The 17363-nt window shown below is 60.5% G+C and overlaps 1 protein-coding gene and 1 long non-coding RNA gene across 4 annotated transcripts in view; one reads left to right on the top strand and one right to left on the bottom strand.

Annotated features, from left to right (window-relative positions):
- Nucleotides 1-4785: 4785 nt before the first annotated feature.
- Nucleotides 4786-11717, bottom strand: LOC129043425 (uncharacterized). Its single transcript, XR_010123398.1, has 2 exons — nucleotides 11243-11717; nucleotides 4786-10365 (listed from the first exon to the last, which is right to left on the bottom strand). It is a non-coding gene; the product is annotated as an uncharacterized LOC129043425 (long non-coding RNA).
- Nucleotides 11718-14442: 2725 nt separating this feature from the next.
- Nucleotides 14443-17363, top strand: part of NOTCH1 (notch receptor 1) — a 52459-nt gene continuing 49538 nt past the window's right edge. For 2 of the 3 annotated variants that reach the window (XM_063650061.1, XM_054501739.2), the window contains exons 1-2: nucleotides 14456-14772; nucleotides 16396-16474. In XM_063650061.1, coding sequence (XP_063506131.1) covers nucleotides 14712-14772; nucleotides 16396-16474 — 140 coding nt within the window. In that variant the 5' untranslated portion in view covers nucleotides 14456-14711. Of the gene's footprint in view, nucleotides 14773-16395; nucleotides 16475-17363 lie in introns of all 3 variants that reach the window. The other variant, XM_054501738.1, reaches the window with a different exon arrangement.

Here is a 17363-nt window from a genome sequence, read left to right as displayed (position 1 = left end):
TTGCTTTCTGCACATCTGTGAGCCCAACAGCACATGGAAACTGCCAAGGCTTGGGGCTTGCATCCTCTGAAGCAATGGTCTGAGATGTACCTTAGCCCCTTTTAGCCATGGCTGGAGCTAGAGTGGCTGGGATGCAGGGTGCCATGTCCCAAAGCTGCACAAAGCAGCAGGGCCCTGGGCCTGACCCATTAAACCATTTTTCCCTCCCAGGCCTCCAGGCCTGTGATGGGAGGGGCTGCTGTGAAGGTCTCTGAAATGCCCTGGAGACATTTTCCCCATTGTCTTGGTGATTAACATTTGGCTCTTTTTTGTTTATGCAAATTTCTGCAGGCTTGAATTCCTCCCTAGAAAACGGGTTTTACTTTTCAATTGCATAGTCAGGCTGCAAAATTTTCAAACTTTTATGCTCTGCTTCACTTTTAAACATAAGTTCCGATTTCGGGTCATTTCCTTCTTTATGCAAATAAACATAAGCTTTTAGAAGCAGCCAGACCACATCTCGAATGCTTTGCTGCCTAGACATTTCTTCCACCAGATACCCTAAATCATCTCTCTCAAGTTCAAAGTTCCACAGATCCCTAGAGCAGGGGCACAGTGCTGCCTGTCTCCTTGCTGAAGCATAGCAAGAGTGACCTTTACTCCTGTTCCCAATAAGTTCCTCATCTCCATCTGAGATCACTTCAGCCTGGACTTCACTGTCCATATCACTATCATCATTTTGGTTACAACAATTCAACAAATCTCTAGGAAGTTCCAGACTTTCCCTCACCTTCCTGTCTTCTTCTGAGTCCTTCAAATTGTCCCAGCCTCTGTCCATGACCCAGTTCCCATGCTGCTTCCACATTCTCAGGCATCTTTAGAGCAGTGCTCCTCTCCCAGTACCAATTTTCTGTGTTAGTCTCTTCTCACACGGCTATAAAGAACTACCTGAGAATTGGGTAATTTATGAAGAAAAGGGGTTTAATCAGCTCACGGTCCCACAGGCTGTACAGGAGGTATGGCTGAGGAGGCCTCAGGAAATCATGGCAAAAGGCAAAGGGGAAGCAGGTTCTGTCTTCACACGGCCAGAGCAGGAGAGGGAGACAGCAAAGGGAAAAGTCCATCCCATGATTAAATCAACTTCCACCAGGTCCCTCCTTCATGTGGGGATTACAATTCGACCTGAGATTTGGGGGTGGGGGACACAGAGCCAAACCATATCAAGGAGCAAAGAGGTGCATGTTTCATTTAAAACACAGCCCTCCAGCCGGGTGTGGTGGCTCACGCCTGTAATCCCAGCACTTTGGGAGGCCGAGGCAGGTGGATCACGAGGTCAGGAAGTCGAGATCATCCTGGCTAACATGGTGAAACCCCGTCTCTACTAAAAATATAAGAAACTAGCTGGGTGTGGTGGCGGGCACCTGTAGTCCCTGCTGCTCAGGAGGCTGAGGCAGGAGAATGGCATGAACGCGGGAGGCAGAGGTTGCAGTCAGCGGAGATCACACCACTGCACTCCAGCCTGGGTGACAGAGCCAGACTCCATCTCAAAAAAAACAAAAACAAAAACAAAAAAACGGCCCTCCCTGCTAAAGATTGTGGCCAATGGAATTTTCTTCTCTAAAAATTTGCTTGTTTGCTTTGTTTGAATTTTTAGCATCGGGGGGTAAAAAACTACTTTCTTGTTCTTTTTTTTTTTTCTGAGATAGAGTTTCACTCTGTCGCCCAGGCTGGAGTGCAATGGCGCAATCTCGGCTCACTGCCACCTCTGCCTCCTGGGTTCATGCCATTCTCCTGCCTCAGCCTCTTGAGTAGATGGGACTACAGGCTCCCATCACCACACCCAGCTAATTTTTGTATTTTTAGTAGAGACAGGGTTTCACCATGTTGGCCAGGCTGGTCTCGAACTCTTGACCTCAGGTGATTCACCCGCCTCGGCCTCCCCAAGGGCTAGGATTACAGGGGTGAGCCACTGTGCCCAGCAAAAAAGCTATTTTCACGTGTATAAAAAAATGTAACTAAGTGGTGCACCTGTAGTCCTAGTAACTTGGGAGGCTGAGGCAGGAGAATTGTTTGAGCCCAGAAATTTAAGTCCAGCCTGGGCAACATAGTGAGACCCCTGTCTCTAAAAAAAAAAAAAAAGTGACACTGATAAATAAAACATATTTGTTCTTCCTAACTTGGCCTTGAGGTGAAAAAAAGTTGCTCCCCATGAAGCCGGATGGAAGAGTGGAGACTGGGGGGGGCCCAGGCCACCCCCAACCTGCTGACTACAGCTGTGGCCCCAGTCCTGGGGTCCTCTGCCTCGGTTTCCCCACTTGGGAAGCTTAGAGGCTGCCCCACCTCAGCTGTGACTGAGAGGATGGCGTCCCCCATCAGCAGGCTATGCCCCCGCCTGGTCTTCCCTGTGTCTCTCCCCTCAGCTGCTCTCCACCCCGGGGCCCCTCTCCCCTTGCCCTACAGGGCTCTCTCGGGGATGGGCCTTCTTGCAGCTGACGGGTCCCAGCAGAGGTTCCTTGCTCAGAAGGGGCCATTCCACGGGAGGGGTCAGTGGCAGAAAGGCCATTTCTTGGACTCTGGGCTCCAAGTTGCTGGGGCTCATGCTGGGGATGTGGGTGGAAAGGCTGCCCCCAAAGGCCATGTCAGCCGAGAGAGAAGCTTGTGGGTCCTGCCTTTTCCCGGGAGCCTCTTGAGGACACCAGCTGAGTCTGCCTCAACCTGGGGCCTGGCTGGGACTGCCTTTTGTGCAGCAGTGTGAGGGGCTGGTGGGTCCCTTTGGGGAGATGGACCTGGGCTCCTCCCCTCTGTCTGGTGAGGGAGCTCCACACCTGAGGTCCGTCCTTCAGGCTTTGGGGGTTCCCGTCAGGAGGCTGTGGGCTGTGGGGGAAGAAGGGCCCAGAAATACAATCCCACCACCGCTAAGTCCTGTTGCTATCCTCCTGGGCCCGCCGCAGACGGAGCCACCCTGCCACCCTCGGATCCCCCTGGCATAGCCCTGCTAGGGCCTTTCTATGGGGATGAAAGGGGGTCTCAGAGGGTGTAGCCACTCACCAAGGCCCACGTGAGAGGACCCTGGATCATCCCAGCTCCTTTGAACTGGATGCTCCAGGGCCACCTCCCTGTTAGGAATGAAAATGCCACCCTTTGCATGACAGGATGAGCCAACTGCTTCTGCCAAGGGCTCAGGCATGGCTTTTAGGGGATTTGCACGCATCTGCATAGGGCTGGATTTCTCACAGTGGACTCCCGCTTGCTGGGTTAGGAAACAGTCTGTGCGGGACAAGCTCTGCGGGACGGTGCCCAGGCCAGGATCCAGGTGGCTGGCTGCCCACCACCATCCCCAACCCTCTGTCTGCTCACCGGAGTGTGGCCCTTCCTGGGGGAACCAGTGACTGCCCAGCCCGCGAGCCTGAAGCCCCGGCCCCCCTGGCGCAGCTCACACTCTGGCAGGGTCCGACGAGATTTTTGGCGACCTGGCCACTCATCCATCCAGGTTCAAGTTAACTTCGGTGACGATTCATTGTCATTCTGTGTCTCATTTGCAAGCTGAAGATCATGCTGCTGTCTTTGCCTCTAGTCATAATGCACTCCGAGCTGGGCGCGGTGGCTCATGCCTGAAATCCCAGCACTTTGGGAGGCCGAGGCAGGTGGATCACTTGAGGTCAGGAGTTCGAGACCAGCTTGGCCAACACGATGAAACCCCATCTCTACTAAAAATACAAAAATTAGCCAGGCATGGTGGTGTGCGCCTGTAATCCCAGATACTCGGGAGGCTGAGACAGGAGAACTGCTTGAACCCAGGAGGCGGAGGTTGCAGTGAGCTGAGATCATGCTATTGTACTCCAGCCTGGGCAACAAGAGTGAAACTCCATCTCAAAAAAAAAGAAAAAGAAAAAAGAAAAGAAAAGAAAAAGCACTCCCGTAGAGAGAACCCAGCGGGTTCTGCCGCTGTCCCGAGTCACGCTGAGAATGCGAGGGTGTAGGTGTCAGCCCTGGGGGACGCTAGGCCTGACACAGGCTGGCTTCCAAGGAGTCTTGTCCATAAGGATTCAAGGCAGCAGACACTGATTTCATATTCTAAGGAAAAGGCAGTGCGGCTCCTTTGGGAAGCTCGGCCTCCCGGCCCGCTATGCTTCAGCCTGGCCCCAGACACAGCCAACAGGGCTGATGTCCTCGGGAAGACGCTGTGACCTCAGACAGGCCTCGGGTTTCACCTGAATCCCAGGGGCTGGGACCTACCCTGGTTTAGTTTCCACGCGGAAGCCAATTTGGGACGTTTTGTGACCCAGATGAACCCTTTCAGTGGTTTTGTCCTTTCCTTGGAGAAGGGACTGGGACAAAGAAGGCTGAACTCGTGGGGCGGCCCAGGGCACAGCTGGGCCCTTGTGTTTCTCTGTACGTTTTCCAGAAAGCCTCCAGCCCTGCCTCAATCATGGGTTGGCTCTGTCGCTATTCCGAGTTTCACCGTTGTCATATTTGAGCAGAGCTTTTGCCCCGACCAGGGATGAGAACGTCGTCTGCCAGTCTCCTCTGCAGCCTGAGTGGCCACGGGCAGGCAGACGGGGAAGGCGGAGTCCTCCAGCCAGGGAGAGCGCCAGGCCAGGCAGCCTCTGCTGTGTAAATTGACAGACTTAAGGCCGCTCATTATGTGGTTTCACCTGAAGAGAGACCTGCCGTAGCCACCGCCAGCAAGTGTGTGCGGAGGCCGGTGCCTGGTGAGCCTCAGGGAAGCTGCTGAGTCCCTCACTTCCCCCAGTCAATCCCGGCAGCCTTGCGCAAAGCTTGGTTAATTCAAAAACTGTCTTTGTCTGCATTAAAACACCTTTATCCCTGGTATTAATTTCCTGGCCAGAACAAATTACCATAAATTTGGTGGCTTCAAACCGTAGAAATGTGTGCTCTCTCAGTTCCGAAGGCCAGAAATCCAAAATCTGGGTGTCACAGGACCGGGCCCCCTCCCAAGGCTCTAGGGAGGATCCTTCCAGCCTCCTCCAGCTTCTGCTGGGTGCCAGCAACCCCTGTGCTCCCAGCTTGGGGCTGCACTGTCTCCAGCCTCTGCCTGTCTTCCCAGGGCCTTCTCCCCAAATCTCCCTCTCCTGCCAAGGGACCCAGTCATTGGATTAGGGCGGGCCCCACTCCAGCGTGGCCTTGTCTTAACTCGACAACATCTGCAAAGACCCATCTCCAAAACAAGTCCTGCTCACAAGCTCTGGGGGTATCCAGCTGTCTTTTAGGGGAACACGAGTCAACCCACAGCCCCCCATGAGTGACGAGTGACAGACCTGGAGCCCACTCCTGGGGGTGGAGGGAAGCACAGAGGAGGAGGAGAAGGGTGTGGATGGGGCTAGGCTTGCCCCATCATTGAAGGGACGGGCCCACAGGCCTGGCCCAGGCTGGAGGCACCAGCGAGCACTGGCTGTCATTAATCCTGGGCCCCAGGGTTGGTCCACAGGGCCAGGATGGCCGGGGTTGGGTGTGCTCAGAGCCACTTGGCTGGAATGTTCTTCCCCAGAGGCCTGCATGCAGGAGGCTCGCTGTTCACGTCTCCCTCCTTCCACGAGGGCCTCCATCCCAGCCACTGTCCCCCAGAGCCTACACTGCAGGGAAGGGGCTCTGCGAATACACTTTTGAGTCCAGGGGAGGCCCTCATACCCCTACCAGGCTCACGTCCTGCTGCTGTTTGGATCTTCTCAAAACCTAAGTTGGTCATCTGTGCCCAGCGTGAGGGCGGCTGGGTCTGCAGTCCAGGCTCAGCCAATGGGAGACGCAGAGCCCAGGGGGCCTCTTCTCACAGTATCAGGTCTGTTCCTGCCCACCAACAGATGGACAGATGACAGACAGACGACAGAGAGGCCGGTGCGGCCTGTCCAGAGCTGCTGTGCTCAGCACACCTCAGTCAGGGTCTCTGGGCCCCGTCGGTCCTCCGCAGCGGTCTTGGAAGAACAGGGCCTCACACAGCCCTCTCCCCAGCTGTTCTCTTTCTGGCTCACAGAGCTCCCAGGCTCTAGGAGCTGCAGCCCGGGGGGGGCTCCATGCAGTTGGCATCTGCGTTCCTTCACTCTTCTTCCCTTGAATGAATTCCAAGCCCCACTGTTCTAAGGAGGACCAGACGTTACTCCAACCACACTCAGGACCCCCAGCTTTGGGGAAAGGAGGATAGACCCCGCCCCCCACCCCCCGTATGAATGAGGGCTGCCAGCAGGGTGGAGAGAGAGGGGTCTGGTGTCAGATTCATTGCAGTGGCCCCCTTCCCCCCCCCACACTGAGGGACTCCCGGGCATGGAGGGACTCTCCAGCCAGCTCCATGTCACCAAGGAGAGGTGGCAGAAGGGAGCCCCCCAACACGGACCCTCACCCTCGCCAGAAGAGTCCTGGGCTCATCACCCCTTCCCAGCCCTGACCTCAGTCGATGGGAATCCAAGAGTGAGGAAACCAAGGCATTCTCTGAGGCCCTCCCAGAGACCCTTCAAGACCGAAAGGCTGGCCAGGTGCGGTGGCTCACGCCTGTAATCCCAACACTTCGGGAGGCCAAGGTGGGCAGATCACCCAAGGTCAGGAGTTCAAGACCAGCCTGACCATATGGTGAAACCCTATCTCTACTAAAAATACAAAAATTAGCTGGCGTGGTGTCGCACACCTGTAATCCCAGCTACTCGGAGGCTGAGACAGGAGAATTGCTTGAACCCGGGAGGCGGAGCTGGTAGTGAGCAGAGAGCACGCCATTACACTCCAGCCTGGGCGACGAAGTGAGACTCCGTCTCAAAAGAAAAGACCGAAAGGCCACGAGACGCACCCGGTAGGTGGGCACTCAGTGTCCCAGATACATTCGCCACCCCTGGGGCAGGCTCTGAATTCAAGTCCCTGAACGTGGGTCTGTGTGGCATCCCCAGCAAGGAGGGGAGGGGGCTGCGGGGTCCCCATGTCTGCTCCACCACCACAAGCCCCTGGGAACAGGCAATGCCATCCCAGGGCAGCCTCTGGCCTTCACTTGCTGCAAGTGGGTTTATCCCCCTCTCCACTCTAGAGATAGTCGGTCTGATTCATGTTGTGCAAAGGCCCTCAAGTGACTGGAGTATCCCTCGGAGACAGGCTCTGGGAGGCACTGGGAATCCACGCTTCCCTCGGAGACAGACTCTGGGAGGCACTGGGAATCCACGCTTCCCTCGGAGACAGGCTCTGGGAGGCACTGGGAATCCACGCTTCCCTCGGAGACAGGCTCTGGGAGGCACTGGGAATCCACGCTTCCCTCGGAGACAGGCTCTGGGAGGCACTGGGAATCCACGCTTCCCTCGGAGACAGGCTCTGGGAGGCACTGGGAATCCACGCTTCCCTCGGAGACAGGCTCTGGGAGGCACTGGGAATCCACGCTTCCCTCGGAGACAGGCTCTGGGAGGCACTGGGAATCCACGCTTCCCTCGGAGACAGGCTCTGGGAGGCACTGGGAATCCACGCTTCCCTCGGAGACAGGCTCTGGGAGGCACTGGGAATCCACGCTTCCCTCGGAGACAGGCTCTGGGAGGCACTGGGAATCCACGCTTCCCTCGGAGACAGGCTCTGGGAGGCACTGGGAATCCACGCTTCCCTCGGAGACAGGCTCTGGGAGGCACTGGGAATCCACGCTTCCCTCGGAGACAGGCTCTGGGAGGCACTGGGAATCCACGCTTCCCTCGGAGACAGGCTCTGGGAGGCACTGGGAATCCACGCTTCCCTCGGAGACAGGCTCTGGGAGGCACTGGGAATCCACGCTTCCCTCGGAGACAGGCTCTGGGAGGCACTGGGAATCCACGCTTCCCTCGGAGACAGGCTCTGGGAGGCACTGGGAATCCACGCTTCCCTCGGAGACAGGCTCTGGGAGGCACTGGGAATCCACGCTTCCAGCTGGGGCCGTGCAGTCACAGCCACATTAAACGCTCAGACTTTCCTTGCTGATTTTTGAAAATTATTGCATCAAATGTTTACCAGTGAAATGCTGATCGTGATGATAAGAAGGCTGGGGAGGCCAAGAAAAAAGGGAAGAGCGAGTGCAGCTGCAAACCCTTCTCCGGGCCCCAGAAGCACCGCTGTCCCGCGTGTTCAACTGGCATTTGCCACCAACATGCCTGTTTTTATTTAAATGGCCCAGAGCAAGGCTCTGACTAAACTAACATTCCCACGCCAACACTCAGCAGCGCCTCTGGTTTTTGGCAGATTTTTTTCCTTAGCTGTCAAAGCAAAAATATAGAAGAGTCCTGGTCTTACTTAAGGCTTGTTAGGGCTTTTTGCCTTCCCCCGGAGACCCGAAAATAGCTCGCAGATGTGCGGTACCTGCTCATATTCATGCTCCGTGTCACTTCACAAGCAGAATTCCCCATGCTCTCTGTAACCCACACCCCAATTTCCAGGCCCATGTTCATATGCAGAGGGGTCCATGGGGGTCCGCGGGGGGAGTGTGGGGGGACGGAAGTTCTCAGCTTGTTTAAATGTGTCTAGAGCAAATGGGGGGAAACCCCGGCCACCTGAGAAACTCTCGCCTCGGGCAGCAGCTTCTCCATCACCCCAGCGGTGAGGTCAAGGATGGCCCGGGCTCCACTCGGGGCACCACGCACAGGTCGGGGTGGGGTGGGGGGTGTGGTCAAAGTCCTTCGGGGGCTCCTGGCTCTGCTGGTGGCTCCTCCGGGGCAAAGGACTGTGCTTTGGGACACCAACATCGTCCCTCTAAGATTAAAATAAACTTTTTTTAAGGGGGGTTTCCAGCTATTTTTACCCCCAGAAAAGAAGAAAGGCAAAGACGGAGGAAGGGAAGAAGATGAAAGGAAGGAAAGAAGAGAGGGAGAGAGGGAGGGAAGAAAGAGAAGTAAAGCAAAGAGAAAAAGAGCGAGACCGAGAAAGGGGGAAGGAGGAAGGAAGGAGAGGGAGGGGGAGGCCAGCCCATCCCGGCTTTCCCAGTGACTCAGCCCTCGGAGGAGGCTCGGGGTTTGTACCAGAGCCCAAGGGGTGGAGCCTCGAAGTTTCGTCCCCCGGGGCTCTTACTTTTTGGAGACAGTTCTGAGGTGAGGTGGGCAGGGGCCAGACAGGGTGGAAGTTCCCCCCCACCGCAGGCTCTGCAGGGGTCCCTGGGACTGAGTAGTTTGGGATCATGGGGGTCTGGGGGTAGTGAGGGGGTATGGGGGTTGCAGATGGACCTGGTGGCCAAGCTCTGCCACCCCACTCAGAGCCTCAGTGCCCCCATCCAACAGCCAGGCATCGTGACAGCCTCCCTGTCTGGTCCAGCCCCCAACAGCCCCTGCCTGGAGGTGCCAGCCCTGGTGCTAAGCCGCCTCTGTGCCCACCCTCCTGATGTCTGTCCTCCTGGAAGCCCCCTGATTTGGGCAGGCCTGGCCAACTTCCCAGTGCATGCACCCCCCAAATGGCGTGCCCACCAGGGCCCCAGCCAGGCACTGCCTCTGCCGTCTCCCTGGGAGTCCCTGGAAGCAGCAGAAATGAGCCTTTGGCCCCCAAGTGACCCAACCCCAGCCCAAGCTCCACCTATGCTCTGTGGGCTGCTGAGGGGACCTGGGTCCTGGAAAGGTCTGAGTGTTCTCCCCACTTCTCAGGGCTGGGAGACCATACCCAGGCCTATCTACTGTCTTTCCCATTGAGGTCTGTGCTCTGAGCAGTCTAGGGGCTTCCAGAGACAGGCAGGTGGGTCTGAGCCCTGAGCCACATGGAAAGGACTGGCAGGTGGCCTCCACCTGAGATCTGCACTGCACCAGCCACCCCCCCAGCCCAGCTCTAGAATGACAATGCCAGGTCTGCCCCATGGCCAGTCCTGCAGCCCTCGAGGCCTACACCAGCTGGGGCCTTCTCAGCTCACCTACTCAGAAGGCCCAGTGCCTGCCCGGGGACTTGCCCGGGCAACTCACTCCCCCGGCCTCTGTGCAGAGGGGAACAGCAGGGCCTGCCTCTCGGATGCTGACCCTATCCCATGCCTCATGGGCAGCAAGAGGGACAGTTTCTGCATGGGGACCGCTGGAGACACTGAGTAGACAGGGCCCCGGGCAGAGTCCTGGCCACAGCTGGGGATCACTGTCCTGGCAACTGGGTCCAGGGAGGGTACCAGGTGCCTGGCAGGAGGGCTGGCCACAGCAGCAGGCTTGCATGGACAGCCAGTTGACTTTGCACCAAGCAAAGCCCCTGCCGGGCCTGCGCCCACATTCCTTCAGTTTCTTGCAGTCACAGGTCAGTCAGCAAACCTTCCGGAGCCTCTGGTGTGGGTCCTGGGTCCTGGCAGGGATGGGCTCTGCCTCACACACAGAGAGCGGGTCAGGAAGGCTCCACGGTCGGGGGTGCTCAGATGGCCGAGAGCCTCTGGGATGGCTGAGGAGTCTCAGGGACACGTGGGGAAGAGACCACTTCGGCAGAGGACGAGGCCTGCGACAGCAGAGCAGGGAAGTTCACGGCACAGACCGAGGGGTGCAGGGCGTGAGGGGCCCCTGTGAGGGCCAGGGTGAGATGCCCAGCACCTGCAGGCACCCCTGGGCCTGGGTGACGGTGGCTGTCTGCACACAGCAGGGGACCAGGAAGCAGATTCCAGACCCCAGCCTCCTCAGAACAAGGGCCGTTCTCTATTCTCAGAACAAGGGCCGGCCCAAATCCATCCTAGAGGAAGGACTGCCAGGTGCATCACAGCGGACTGCCCAGCACAGGCGACCAGGTAGCAAGCCAGACACTGAAACCACATCTGGAAAAATGCCCAACCTCGAGGAAATGTCCCAAGTTCTTTTTAAGTGGAGAAAGGCAGATGGGACTTTAAAAATCACTTGGTGCAGCAGAACCTGAGGCCCGGCGGCCAGCAAAGCCCCCCCCCCCCCCGTGTGCCCGATGGTCAGGGGCTGCAGTGGATGGGGACGTGGAGGCTGTGTAGGATGCACCCTGGAGGCTGGACACCCTGGAGGCCTCTGGGCTTGAGCTTTGCACGCAGGTCAGATGTTTTTTACAGTCAGCTTCCGAAGGTGAAGCTTCAAAAGGGGAAGGCCCTACCCCAGGTGGTCTGGAATGTTCCCACAGCTGCCTGGTGGTGGCCCCCACTCAGGACCCGGCAAGGTACCCGCCACAGGACGTCCCCACACTCAGCCCGGCTTCAGAGCCCCCACTCCCCCTGCTTTCAGTCCCAGGGGCCACTCCAACCTGGCCACGCCAAGCCATGGTCCCTGCACCGAGTCCAGCCTGCTGCCTTGTGCAGTGAACAGACCGTGAGTGTGGGGGAGGGGAGGAGTGTCCCCCAACACCTCCTGGGGGTCCCACTTACCCTACTGGATGACAGCAGCTGAGGACCAAGGCCTGGCTGGGCCTTGAGCTGGCATCCTCATGATGTCTCTGAGCCTCAGCTTCCCTCCTGAAAAATGGGGAGCATCATGCTACCCGCCCCCCAGCGTCATAGGGTCATGGGGGCTGCAAGAGCCAAGATGAATTCCTGCGGGAAGGAAAGGGGCCTTGGGCTCAGAACCGGGGGTCTCAGCCCTGGCTGCGCCTTAGAATCTACTGCAGAGCTTTCAACACAGGCACCCCTCAAATACACCCGCCCACCAGGTCACTGCTGACCCCTCTCTCTACTCAGACCACCCTGACATCTCTGGGGCTGGAGCCGGCCCTGGGGTGTTTTAAGGTCACCTGGGTCTCCATGCTGCACAGCACCTGGTGCTGAGAAGGCGGCAGGAGCTCCGTCACTGTCCCTGTGTGCTGACCACCTGTGCTTGCCTCTCCACGCACTTAGGGGTGTGCTCTGCTCTCGAAAGCCCCCACAGCAGCCGCAAAGGAGGGGCCTGGTTGGGCCAATGTCAGCAGGGCCTCCTTAGCCCACCCTGACAATGGTACCCCCATTTCTCTGGCAGCAAACAAGGGGGAACTGACCAGTTCAGTCTCCTGGGGTGCAACGCCTAAGCCACTCTCCCCTCAGCACCCGCCGGAGGCCTCTGAAGAAGAGAGGGCTGCGGGACACGGCTGCCTCTCCCCTCCGCAAACCAGGCTCTGCGGCCCCATCTCATCTGCTTCCAGGCTCCCTGGCCAGCTTGGGAACAGCCCCTTCATTCAGGGTACCCCTGGAACCTTGTCCCAGCTCCCACCACAAGTTGGGACAGGAAGCCCAAAGTGACTCCTACAGGGGAGGCCTGGCGGCACTGCACCCCAATTCAGCTTCTTGGGGTCCTAGCCCCCACCCTCCCATTGGGTTTCTGGAGTGGCTGGGGTGCCCTGCACACAACCTGCTTTCTCTTGTTTCTCTTTAGCCCCTGCAATGCCTGCTGCCCAGGGCTGCCCCCTGACCTGCAGGAGAAGGTCTCCAGGCCCCAGGCCAGCAGATGTACTCCTGTTGGGTCAGGACCCCAGCCTTTCCCGACTGCCCACACCTGCTAGCCTGACAAAGAGGAATGGGGATCCCGGACAACTTGTGAATGAAAAAGCTTCTCACCTGCTTGCCAGGGGCCCACCCCCTTCCTAGGCTGGTGGGGAGGTAAGACCCATCCCCCTCATCCCTGGCTTCTCCTTGGCCACAGCTGTCCATGGGGTACTCCCAGCTGCGGGTGGTGCAGGGGTTGGGAAATGGGAGGCCGAGGCCTGTGCTTCCCTCGGGCCTGTGCGCCCGGCCGCACCATCTGTAACGTGCGCTTATGAGCCTGCTTGGCTACTGGGTGGCCTGATGGGTGGACATCGAATGGGCCACTCTCTTCTGCTGGTAGAAGATGGAGGCCCAAGGTGGAGGTGCTGTCCGCACAGCTGGGGCAGACCAGGGGAGACCCCCTATCCAGGGATCCCCTCCTCCCCTCCCAGGCTGCCCCTCCGCAAAATGCCGAGGACTGGCCCCCGAGCTAGGGCTACATGGGTCATTACTTCTGGCCTGGGGCCCACAGGCAGAGATGCCAATGGAGGCACACAGGCAGTCGCACCCGCACCCGATCAGCACCAGGCCTGAGGCCTTCGGGCCTCCCCGTGCCCCACCCCACCCCCACCCACCCGGAGCAGAGGACGTGGTGGCCGGCAGAGTCAGCCTGGGAGCTGCACAGCCCCGTGCTTCCTTCTATGGAAAATCTGCTCCTCCAGGCTGCCTGGCTGCTGTTACATAAACATCTCTGCTGCCTCCAGGCGCCTCCTCTCCTGGGGCGCTGACCCCAAGATGTTACCCCAGGCCTGCAGAAGTGAGGCCAGCTTCTGGGAGGACGCAGGCGAGGGAGGCTCCCGGCAGCAGCTACAGGGGCGGGACAGGCCGCCTGCACTGGCTGTTTCCAGAGTGCTCAGCACTTGGCAAGAGGTGTGCCAGGAAAGGCTTGCTGGGGTCAGGTGTGAGATTTGTCCCGCTTTCTGTGCCTGCCTCTGCCACCATGCTCTGGGGTTTCTGCAGCCCTCCCCGCAGGCCCCCAGAGTCCTAGGTCCTTCTCAGCCTTTCAGTCTCCCCGCAGGGCAGGCTTAGCCCTCCTACTCCTACCCGGGACACGCGCCTTCTGCCATCACACTCACCACCCTGTGTTGGGGTGGGGAGGGGGCGCTGTCTGTCCCTGGCACGAGGCCGTGAACTTTGCGCAGGGACTATGGCAGGCATTTTGGACTCCTGGCGCTTAACCAGGCTTGGCACAGGGTGCCCGTGCCTGGCATCGTGGTGGAGAAATAAATCAGCCGGAAGGAGCACGTGGGAGGGGCTGCGCCGGCGCCAGCGGCAGATCCGCCCGACCCGTTTGTGCTTTCTGGGGCCACCTTAGGCAGGCGGCGCCCGGGCAGGAGGAGGATGGTGACCGAGGAGCGTGTCGACGCGGGTCCCCCTTGGGGGAGCGGGGCACAATCCGTCCGCGAGGCAGTGGTCCCGCCTGCTCCCTCGGGGCGCCCTAAGCCCCCTGCCCAGAGGCCGCGGCGCCCCCATCCCTCGCGGTCAAGTGCTCGGGCAATCACGGCCAGGTGTGTCTGGCGGCGATCGATCCTCTGGACGCCTAAAGCCGCGGCCACGGGGCCCTCGGGAGAGAGTGAAGCCGCTGGGCTAGGGGCGCACACACGGCTAGGCCACTTCTCCCAGAGCCCTGCCCCGGGCCCGGGGTCCCCCAACGTGGCCTCAGCTGCTCCCCGCCTGGCCCAGCGCACGGTGCACACGGCTATCCGCGGCCTCGCCCTCCCCACTCCGCCCCGGGCTCCTCCGCTTATTCACATGCAAATTTACGTCGCCAATTGTCGCCGAGCGCGGCAACTGCCAGAGCCGGATCCATCCGCAGCACCGGCTCAAACTTTTGGCCTTTGAAAACTTTCAAACGAGAAGTAGTCCCAGGCGCCCGCTCCCGACCCACGCCGCGACGCCGGGTCCCTCCTCCCCGGAGAGGCTGGGCTCGGGACGCGCGGCTCAGCTCGGGGAGGCGCAAAGGCGGACGGGGTGCGCGGGAGGAGGGGGCCGCGGAGGGGGCGGGGGGACCGGCGGGGGCGGGGCCGGGCGGGGCGGGGCCGGCGGGGGCGGAGCGCACCTCGACTCTGAGCCTCACTAGTGCCTCGGCCGCGGGAGGGAGCGCAGGAGCGCGGGGCGCGGGGCGCAGGGCACGGGGCTCGGGCGCGAGCGCAGCGAAGGAACAAGCGGGGCGCGGAGCCGGGCCCGGGAGCCCGCGAGAGCACAGCGCCGCCAGCCAGCCGGGGAAGAGAGGGCGGGACCGTCCGCCGCCGCCCGGGACCGTACGCCGCGCGTGTGCGTCCCAGCCCCGCCGGCCAGAGCAGGAGGCCGCCGCCCGGGCGCAGAGGGCAGCCGGTGGGGAGGCATGCCGCCGCTCCTGGCGCCCCTGCTCTGCCTGGCGCTGCTGCCCGCGCTCGCCGCACGAGGTAGGCGCCCACCCACCCGCGAGCCCCCACTTTCCGCGGCCTTTGGAAACTTTGGCGGCGCCCGGCGCGCGCGCCCCGTGGCTGGGAGCGGGCGGCGGGGAGGCCAGCATGGAGAGGGAAGAGCGGGCGGCCCGGGGCGTGAGGTTCTGGAGTCCCGGGCTCGGGGAGGACCGACCCTCCCCCTCGATCCCCCCGTGGAGGCGGACTCGCGCCGCCAGTGCCTGGAGCCGAGTTTGAAGGCCGGCGTGGGGTGCTGGGGCCCCGGAGGCCCTACTCCGGGCCCGCCCTTCACCCGCCGCGCGTGGGGCTTGCCGCCGGTCGGCCGGGCGGGCGGGCTGCCTACTATTTTTCGATTTGAATAGAGTCGGTTTTGGTTTCCTGTTGCTTCTCCGGGCCATTTATCTTTCTTCTTCGCCTCTGGCCCACGCCGGGGCGGATGTTGGGGCGCGGAGTGTGGGCTCTGCCGCGCCGCGTTTGCCTTCACTGACCCGCGCAGCCGGGCTGGGTCCCCGGGCTCCCGGTCGCCCCGCCCTCCGGTGCCCCCCAGCCCGGCTCTCAGTTTGGGGGAGGGGTTGCGTAAGAAGCCGCCGCCCCCGGGGGGACTGAACTTTCCTTTTGCTTTGCGGAGTTGAAGTTTGGAAAGCTTGGGGGCGGAGAGCGGGACGCGGGTGGGGGGCTCTTACATTTCTCCCCGCCGCACAGCTAGCGGGGTCTCTGGGGAATCGAGTGATTAATCCACTCTCTCTCCGAGAGTTGGAGGCGAGAATTGTCTGTCCTCTTCCAGAAAGTGCGGCTCTGTGTCACACCCCCCTCCCCCGTTTCTCAGCCCGGGTAAGATGGGGAGGGAGGGGCTTGAGTAATTGATCCCTTCTCGAGATGGGGTCGAATTCCTTCCGAATGGGGGACCTTCATCCCCCTCCTGTGGGTGTATGGGGACTGCCCTGGAGATGCGCGCCCGCGGAAGCAGGTATTGGGTGTCGGCGGAGGCGGGGCCGGGTCCCCAGGGTGCAGTCCCGGTGCCCCTGGAGGCGGCTCCGACTCCACAATGGGCCGCTCTGATTCCGAGGCGGAGGCCGGCGCTTTGTTGGCGGGCGGGGCAGCGGGCGAGCAGCTGTCGCATTTTCCCACGGGCGGGAGCTGAGTGTGGCCACCCCCCCTCCCCCCGTCCAGCTCTGCCCCCTTGCAGAACGGGTTTGAACAGAGGCAATCTCGGCGGCTGGATGGGGGGCCCTGCCCTGCCAGACTCCTCAGTGAGCTTCCAGGGTGGGGGGCAACTCTTCGGAGAGCAGCCCACTTTGTCTCTGCTTTTCCCCCACTGCGTCCAGGCAGCACATCAGGCCACCCCACCCTGCTTCAAGCAGGACGTGTTCCCTGCTGCTCCCCTTCCCCTCGGTTTCTGACTACAGGACTCTGGGCAGAATGTTGACGCCCCTTTGGTTTCATGGAGGGGCTTCCTGCGGACCCGTGTCCCAGCAACCCATGACACTGAGCAGAGTGCGTCCGGGGTGGGGGGCGGACGATGCCCCTTGGCTGGGTGCAGGTCCCACCCCCAGGGTAACAAGGGCCTTCGGTGGTGGTGGTGGTGCGGGTGAGACTGACCTCTCTTCTCCTGCCCCTGCCTAGGCCCGCGATGCTCCCAGCCCGGTGAGACCTGCCTGAATGGCGGGAAGTGTGAAGCGGCCAATGGCACGGAGGCCTGCGTGTGAGTACCACCCCTGCGGGACCTGTTGCTTTGTCGAGGGCAGAGCCCCTGCCTTCTGCAGCCGCGCAGGGGACAGAACACTAGGCCATTGTTTTCTGGAGATGGCCCAGAGTCTGGGCATGGTCACGTGCTGACTTTTATTGGACAAAGTCTGGCAATTACTTAATCACCAGCAATTATGCTGCGTGTGGAGCTGGTCTGGCTGCTGGGGGCTTGGGCACTCCTCCGTGGGCCACCTCAGGCTCCTGGGTTACTAAGTGGGAGTCCCAGTACCCCAATTCTTCTTAAAGTCCCCAAGAAACAGTTGATCTGCCAGGGGGAGCTCTGGACCATTTACTGAGAGGCCCAGCCCCCACCACCCTGCCAACTTGGGGCGCCTTCTTTGGGCGGGTGATGCCTCCTGGGCACAGGTGATGCCTCCTCTAGGGGGGGTGATGCCTCCTAGGTGGGTGGTGATGCCTCTTGGGCTGGTAGTGGTGCCTCCTCTTGGTGGGTGATGCCTCCTCTGGGCACAGGTGATGCCACTTCCTGGGCGGGTGATGCCTCCTCTGGGTGCGTGATGCCTCCTGGGCTGGCGGTGATGCCTCCTCTGGGCACGGGTGATGCCACCTCCTGGGTGGGTGATGCCTCCTCTGGGTGGTGATACCTCCTCTAGGTGGGTGATGCCTTCTCTGGGTGGTGATACCTCCTCTAGGCGGGTGATGCCTCCTCTAGGCACAGATACCTCCTCTAGGTGGGTGATGCCTGCTCTGGGCAGGTGGTGATGCCTCCTGGGCAGGTGATGCCTCCTCTGGGCAGGTGATGCCTTCTCTAGGCACAGGTGATACCTCCTGGGCAGGTGATGCCACCTCCGGGTGGGTGATGCCTCTTCGAAGGAAATTGACTCTTC

The sequence above is a fragment of the Pongo pygmaeus genome, chromosome 13 (genome assembly GCF_028885625.2).
Source record: "Pongo pygmaeus isolate AG05252 chromosome 13, NHGRI_mPonPyg2-v2.0_pri, whole genome shotgun sequence".
Classification (NCBI taxonomy): Eukaryota; Metazoa; Chordata; class Mammalia; order Primates; family Hominidae; genus Pongo; species Pongo pygmaeus.
The sequence above is the reverse complement of the archived record's forward strand: the minus strand, read 5'-3'. Positions and strand labels throughout refer to the sequence as shown.